Genomic DNA, 8630 nt, shown 5'->3' on the forward strand with positions numbered 1-8630 from the left:
TTATAAAATACTTTTTTCCATCACGAGATGGTGTTGATTTCATATCACAAATGTCAGTGTGGATTAGGTCTAAGGGATTGGAATTCCTTTCAACGGACTTATACGGATGCTTAGCATACTTTGATTCCACACACGTTTGACATTTTGATTTATTCCACTCAAAGTTTGGCAAAACTTCTAAGTTAATCAGTTTTTGCAATGTTTTGTAATTAACATGGCCTAATCATTCATGCCACAAATCATAAGACTTAAGCAAGTAGGAAGAAACTAAATTTTTATTGATTTCAACATTCATTACATTTATTTTGAATTTGCCCTCAATGAGGTAGCCTTTCCCTACATACATTTCTCCTTTACTAAGTACAATTTTTTCAAAAAGAAATACACATTTGAATCCATTTTTGTCTAGAAGTGATACAAAAATCAAGTTCGTCCGTAACTCCAGTAGATACAGGACATTGTTCAAAGTCAACACTTTGTCTGATGTCATTTACAGGCAGGCTTTTCTTGTTCCTTTAACTTTAGTAGTTACGGAGTTGGCCATATATATCTTTTCCTCGCCTTAAGCCGGAGCAAAAGCAGCAAATAACTCCTTATTAGCACACACATGGCGGGTGGCACCAGAATCCATCCACCATTCTCGAGGATTTTCCACCAAGTTGCATTCGGACAGCATGGCACACAGATCATCTATTTCTTTCTTAGACTAAGCCATATTTGTCTGGTCTTTCTTCTTCCCTTTCTTTAGGGCACGAAAATCAGTATACTTATGGCTTATCTTGCCACAGCTAAAGCATTTTCCCTTGAATTTCTTCTTGGGTTGATTGCTTTCATGTCCAGTTTTCTTCCGTTTTTGGAGTTGTTTTGATAGTCTTCTACAATATTTGCTCCACTTATTGCAGAATTTCCTTTCAACCTTCTTTCCGCGGCTTTATTATTTTCTTTAATGCGCAGTCTTATTATAAGATCTTCGACTGACATCTCCTTCCGCTTGTGTTTCAAATAGTTCTTGAAGTCCATCTACATAGATGGTAACTTCTCAATAATTGTCACGACTTGAAACGTCTTATTCACGATCAAACTTACAATTAAGTTCATTTGAACATTAAGAATATTTTTAATATATTCAACTAAGGTATTCCTCAAAATCATACCTTCCGCGAGGAGATCATGGATGATTACTTGCAGTTCCCAGATTTACGATACAAAAGACATGGTGTCAATCATTTTAAATTCTAGGAATCTTGCAACGAAGAACTTTTTGGTTCCCGCATCCCCAGTCTTATACTTTCTTTCTAGCGCCCCCCACAACTCCTTTGACGTTTTCATCCCACTATACACATTATATATTTCATCTTGGAGGCCATTCAGAATGTAATTCCTGCTTAGGAAATCTAATTTTTTCCAAACCTCCACAATGACAAATCGCTCTTGAGCAGAGGTTCCCTCGGGCACCTCTGGAGCTTCTTCAAATGTGAACCTTTGAAGACAAAGAGTTGTAAAGTAGAAGAACATTTTCTGCTGCCACCTTTTGAAGTTAATACCCGCAAATTTTTTGGGTTTCTCTGCTAGTGTCATTGCCGGCGGAGCATTCGTTTGACTCGTTGTGGCAATATTAGTTGCTGCCACAGTCGTTGCAGTATCATGCACTTGACTGTCTGTAGTCATTTTCCTGTCACAACAAGACAAAAACTTTAGTATATCAAAATACTATTAATAAAGTTGCAGCAACTTTAAAGCACCTCCTGTTTCTAGTTTAATGATGAAGTTTTTATGACTTTCAATCGTCAACCGAGTGATTTTTAACTTGTGATGAAGATTTTATTTTTTCAAATCACTTGTTAAGTTCAAACGGAGTAAAAAACTTAAAGCTTTAATCTCCAGAAACCAAGCAATACAGATTCCAAATTTATTTTCTTAAGATTGTTATTTTTTCAATATTTTCGGGTACACAGAATCTGTAATTCTTCAGAATCACTTCAACACTAGTTCAAGTATAAAACAAGAACACTATGAAGTACAACAACACCCTCAACACAAGATCAAATGATTCCCCTCAAGTACCCGAGGTTGCAGAATTTTCCTCCAAGGTAAAATGGCCAAACAAACCAACTGTAGCGGTACCTCAAACAATTGGAATCTCTTCGAACTCACTCAACGATTAGATGATCACACGGAATGTTTTTGAAGACAAGAAGAGTTTGTATATTCAGAAAATTTCGTATCTAAACCTGTGAATAAAAGCAGGTTTATATAGTCCTCAGGTGCCACTTCCGAAAGGTGGCAATGGTTCACTGAAAAAGTGTATCCCTTCTGTAAAATCATGTTTGTTCATTCCAAAGAGTGTCTTTCCGAACAATCACAACTATCCAAACGGGCATACCATTTAACGAATCAGTGTGTCTTTTCATCGAAGGGTTGCATCCCTTCGGAGACAGCATTTCGCATTCTGCACTGCATTTCAAATTTTGAAACAGTGTTACTGCATGCATGCACATTAATGGAGGATTAAAAGCATTTTTTCCTTTAGTTTTTCAGATTAAATTTCTGTCAAATAAATTTTGTTTAAAATCGAAAACTGAAGTCGAGCCATGACATCGCAAGGCACCTCTTGGTTCCTATCTCACTTACTATGTGGAGTAAGTGTTTCTTAATATAAACACTTAAAAGTTACATTTTCCCACCAATGTGGGAGAATTAGTAGACTTTTCAATTTTAGAGTACACTTTCTATATTAGTGCTTTCTCATTTTTTCCCTCCACTTAGTTTTCTTCATTTTCCATTCACACTTTTCATATTTAACCCAACAAAAATTACAATGGATTTCAATTTACTTCTAAGAATCCACTCTAAATAAAAGAAAAGAAAAATGTTATCTTTACATCAAAAAAGTGCTAAAGAAGAGTATTAAGAATGAAAATAAGAAGAGCAGCAATAAAAGAATACTTAAGAGCAGCAAGAACAAGAAGAAAAGCCAAAGCTATAACAAAAAACTGCCACAATATACTAACACTAGCCCATGTCAATTCTTATGCTTCAATTTGATCGTGTGGATAAATTTTGATATCAATTATTTAGGAGTGAAGATTACACTCAAAAAAATTACTAGTGGATCAAAGAGGGAAGTCTCTTCCTCGCACGAGTATTGTTACGAAGAAAAGAATCTTGTACAAAAAAAAGTTTTTTATATCTATTCGGATGGAGACAACAATAAAAACTGAGTAAGCTACACAATTGAGTAAAGCTAAAAGAAAAAATGTAGATGACACTAATTTTTGATGATTATTAATTGCATCGAATTTTACTTACATTGGCTCTAGCGCTTTCAATCTAATACATTGGTCTGGGTAGAAAAACATAGCTTTTAACCCCTCCATAAGATATAGTTTTTCTCTCTTTATGAAGAATTACGAACAGAGCTAGGAAAAAAAACTGAGGAAAATTTTAGGTAAATTGATGGAAGTAGATCAACCACCCCAACAAGTACATGTAAATTCCACCCCAACAAGTACATGTAAATTCCAGCTATGTACACAAACTCATGCACAATTGCCTTTTCCCTCACTTCTTTCGACGAAATTATATTTTCCTGTATAGGCAGAGGAGAAAATGAGATTATATTTTCCGTGGCAAAAATCAGTAATAATCAAAGTTGTAGGTTGAAAAATGGGTTATCAAATACTTCTTTAAAAGAATGACCTACTTTTATTTTTAGTTCGTTAAAAATGACCTATTTTTCTTTTTAGCTCGTTTTTGAAAAGATTGTTTTTTTTTAAACGGAGCGAGTACTTAAGAAGCAGCTTCAAGAGTTATGGAAGGAACTATCACTGATGGACCTGGGTTATGACTTTTTCCTGATTAAATTCAACAATGAGCAGAATTCTCTTCAGGCCCTTCATGATGGTCCTTGGTTTGTATACAATAATTTTATCTCGGTTCAAAAAAGGGAACCAAATTTAGTGGCTTCATAGGCCCATCTCGCTCATACGGCTATTTGGGTTCGTCTCCCGGAATTACCCACGGAATTTTATGATTTTGAAATTCTTAGAAAGATTGGGGGAAAATAGGAACCTGTTAAAGATAGATACGTGCACATCTACTACGTCTCGAGGTTGATACGCTCCTCTTTGTATACAAATGCCGCTAGAAAAACTCCTGCTGCGCCACCTCTTTTTGGAGACCCGTAAGCAGCAAATTCTAGAAGAGGCATCCACTTTGCTTTGTACAAATTGTGGACGATTGGGGCATAAATCCCACTGCCCATTTAAAAATCCATTGAAATCGGAACTTGATTGGCGGAATGGACAAGAAACCGATGACAGTCACCGGAAGGAAGGAGGATCAGAGTTTCCAAATCGCAACAAATATGTTGAATGATATGCAGGAAGATAAAGAGGGACGATGGCAGTTGGTCAATTTAATTTCCCCGTCATTTAACATTTACTCTTCAAGTCAACGGTCAAGAATGTCTAGTAGTGATTCAGAATCAAATCGATCTTACTCATATTATCATGAAAGGAATGACAATAGAATCAGAAGTCTTCAACAATCTCTCGGGGACAAACCCGGCTATTCCAGCCCTTCCTTTTTATCTGCAACAACATTAGGAGGACAATGAATTCTGTGGATACGCCTCATGTGATGGTTGTATCTATGGAACCCAACCTGCAGAGTTCCGAGGTTCAGCAGCAAGTCCTGAGCTTGACCACCCCTCACTCTCCAGGTTTGAACCAGATGGAAAATGAATCGAGAGAGACAGAAACAATGACTACCTTCTTAGGTCAAGTACGAGTATTCCTGTTAAGAGAATTGTGCAAAAGAAAAAAAAAAAGCATAAATTACCTTTAAAATATGTATAAATGCTTAATTCATGTGAGACCGACACTGAATTCGAAGGTAGAAAAATATGCATTGATTTTGAGTCCCTCACCGAGGGGACACTATATTTCTTATAATATTTTGATAGGTCTCCTTTTAACTTTAAATGTTCTATAAATTTTCTTATTTAAAATTATAAGGGATCAACTCTCAGGAGTTAGGCTCAATTTTAGAGAATTAATTGAACATAAACACGCATTATTAGTTTCGCCGGAAATTCATTGGGATAACCACCAGTTTTTGCTGGAAATTCATAGGACATAAACTGGTGATTGTCCCGATAGATTTTCAGCAAAACTACTAATGCGGGTTCCAACCTCCTGAGAGTTGATCCTTATAATTTCATATAAGTTCATAGAGCATTTAAAGTTAAAGATACCTGTCAAAACATTATAAGGAATATAGTGTTCCTCGATGAGGGACTTAAAATCAATACATATTTTTCTACGTTCGAATTCAGTGTCGGTCTCACATGAATTGAGCATTTGTACATATTTTAAAGATAATTTATGTTTTTTTCTTGCACAATTTTCTTAGGAGAAATACTTGTACTTGACCTAAGAAGATAGTCATTGTTCCTGTCCCTCTCGATTCGTTTTTCATCTGGTGCAGACGGAGAGTGAAGAATGTTCAAGCTTAGGACTTGCAGCTGAACCTCGGGACCCTGCATGTTGGATTTCATGGATACAACTGTCATATGAGATTGTATTCACGGGATTGCATCATTTCCTAACGTTGTTGTGAATAAAATGAAAGAGTTGAAATAATTGAATTTGTTCCCGAGGGATTGTTGCAGACTTCTGATCCTATTGTCATTCCTTACATAATAATATGAGCAAGATTGATCGGATTTTGAATCATCAATAGACATTCCTGACCGTTGACTTGAAGAATAAATGTTAGAGCATAGCTATCGGGTCGAATTCGTTGAGCGAGTAAATTAGACACGGGAGTTGATTGTTTGTCTGATCCATTAAATGAAAATGACTTTGAAGAAATTTGTGAATCGAATAAAGGTGGAGAATAGTGTATATGAAGGGCTGTGAAGGGATAATTTGATTGAAGAGCCATGATTTATAGAAGAGCAGGGAGCAAGTTGGTTGGCTGGCATTGGGCTGAGTTGGAGAACTATTTTCACATGGGGCGTAATCATTGCCCTCATTAATAAATAGAATCTGTAGTAGATAAATATTGAGGGTTCAACGTATCACGCCGAAGAGGGGTAAAATTATGTGAGGCGTCACTTGAGATTTTAAAGGATTTAAATCTCAAGTTTTTCATGAACAAAGGGTACTCATAACAGTACCCTTAAAAGTTTTTAGGGGTCGTTTGGATTGAGAATGAGTTATATTAAAATTAATTATATTGAGATTAATTGTTTTAAGATAAGTTATTTTAATATTATTTTTTTGTGATTGTTTAATTTGTGGTACTAAAAATAACATGTAATGCATTATTTGTAAAAATATATTGTTTGTTTATTAAAATATCCTTCATAATATTTAGCTTAATTATTTTTCTTTATATTAAATCATACAAAAGAAATTTAAAAGTTACTAATTTTTTTTTAACTTTATTAGTTTCTTTTTCCTAAAAATATATGTTAAGAAATTTATGTTGATATTTCTTAAATGTGTATGAAGTTTTATAATATTTCATATTAAATTACTTATTTTGTCTAAATTTCATAAAATATTGATAATCTCATTTTTTGTCAAAAAAATTCATCATCAAAAAATGTGAAAAAGAATTACTCTCATTTTTCATTATTTATTATCATTAATATTTGGAGAGACAAATTGTATTTTAAAAAAAAAAATTCAAATACTTTTAGCTAAATATAAAAATATTTTTTAATTTAATAATTAAGCTTGTATTAAGTTAGAAAGGGAATGTTAAATTTGTTAGGAAAAATGAAAATTTATGTCCGTGATAAATTTGTTAGAAAAAATGAAAATCTATATATGTGTGAAATGAAAATATAAAGTTTGAGGGTACTTTTATTATTTTATATTTTATACCAAGGATAACTTAATGAGATAATAATCCCACTATATTTATGAATAATTTATTTCGGGATTAATTATTAATCTCGGGATAAATTATTTCAGATATTTACAATTAAATGAGTGCATAAAATTTTTATCCCAAAATTATTATTTTATCCTGAAATTATTTACATTGATAAGGAAAACCAAACGGCCGTATTTCCACTTTTTAATGTTTGTGAGATAAGCAAATGGAAATTTTTCATTAAGTAAGCATATTTATGTTCAAAATTAAGACTATATCAACTGTTTCATAATTATAAATAATATTAAATTATATTTTGTATTTTAAATAAAATTTGCTATATAAATATAAATATAAAATTATAATTTCTTCTTTTACTCAAATTAGTTGAATAAAATAAGAATAATTACCATGTATTTAAAGTAGTAGTTTTTTTTTTATAAATTACTCTTATTTAAATTAGTAGATAACTTTTTCAAATCAAACTCAATTCTGAAGACTATTATTTTCATGATCTTCAAAATTTTAAAATAAAGCATTATTGTTATTTTTTCTCTCTTTCATTCTCTAATATTTCTAACTTTTTTCTTGTTATTATTTATTTATTTTTTTTTAATTTTTAATTTCTTTCTTTCCACTTTATTTTCTCACTTCTATTTCTCTTTTTTTTCTTTTTCCTTTCTTCTTCTTTATTTTTTTCTTTTTCGTTTTCTCTTTTTTTTTCTTTCTCATATTTTTCTTTTTCTTTTCCTATTTTCATTTTCTTCTTTTTTATTTTTATTTTTTTCTTTTATTCGCTTTATTTTTGCATTTCTATTTTTTTTGTTTTTCACTTCATTGTTTTTTGAATTTTTCTTTTTCATTTTTTTTCTATTTTTTTTTCTACTGTTCTGTATCTAGCTTTTATTTTTCTTTCTCATTTTATTCTGGGTTTTATTTTATATTCTCTATATCACATATACATAGACATACAGATCTGCATATATATTGACAGTATCAAAAACACATATATATTTGCATATATATTTATAGAAAAAAATATCTAACTCATAATGTATATGTCTATGTACACATACAAGACACAAATTTTCATAAGAGAAAATACATAAGTACCCCCTGATGTTGGCCGATTTTTTAAAAAAGACACCTAAACTTTGAATTCGACCTATTACCTCACGATTCTTACTTAATCTGTTGCAAATACACTATTTTTCGCTGAATTCCAGTCACACCAAAGAGAGTGAATACACGCACCAATCAGGTGCTGCCACGTGTTAAATATATTTAATTTCATATTTTATTTATTTTTTTAATAAATTTTTTTTTTAATTTAATTTATCACCCCACCCCACCCCTCTTTCCCCACCCCACTCCATCCAACAACTCCCCCTCCCCCCACATCCAGCAGCTCCCCTCACCCCTATCCAGCGTCTTCCTTATCCAGCACTCCTACCCCGTCAACGTCTCCCTCTACCCCCACCCGTCCACCATCATCACCACCACTATCACCATCAAAACACACTCATCACCATCATGAGATTGAAACTCCATTTTTACACTTTTGAATTTTTCTTGAATTTCAACCATTTTAATTCAAATTTCATATCAATTGCTTCTTCAAAATCAAAATCCAATTTCATTAAACATTCAAAAGTGATAAATGGAGCTTTAATGATATGATTAAAAAAAAAAAAACTTCAATGGTGCTTTAAGGGTGGGGAAAAAGAGAGGGGGGGGGG

The 8630-nt window shown here is 32.6% G+C and overlaps 1 protein-coding gene across 1 annotated transcript; it reads right to left on the reverse strand.

Moving 5' to 3' along the window:
* Positions 1-310: 310 nt before the first annotated feature.
* LOC107849719 lies at positions 311-4314 on the reverse strand. The gene is made up of 2 exons (XM_016694280.2): positions 4072-4314; positions 311-1672 (listed from the first exon to the last, which is right to left on the reverse strand). Exon 2 carries the CDS (start codon positions 1666-1668, stop codon positions 1198-1200), a length of 471 nt encoding a protein of 156 aa, XP_016549766.2. The 5' UTR covers positions 1669-1672; positions 4072-4314; the 3' UTR covers positions 311-1197.
* Positions 4315-8630: the final 4316 nt, after the last annotated feature.

Source organism: Capsicum annuum, chromosome 12 (genome assembly GCF_002878395.1).
Source record: "Capsicum annuum cultivar UCD-10X-F1 chromosome 12, UCD10Xv1.1, whole genome shotgun sequence".
NCBI lineage: Eukaryota > Viridiplantae > Streptophyta > Magnoliopsida > Solanales > Solanaceae > Capsicum > Capsicum annuum.

Bases quoted from the DNA above. Each gene is read 5' to 3' on its own strand.
- LOC107849719 (XM_016694280.2), bottom strand. From the start codon at position 1,668: ATGACTACAGACAGTCAAGTGCATGATACTGCAACGACTGTGGCAGCA.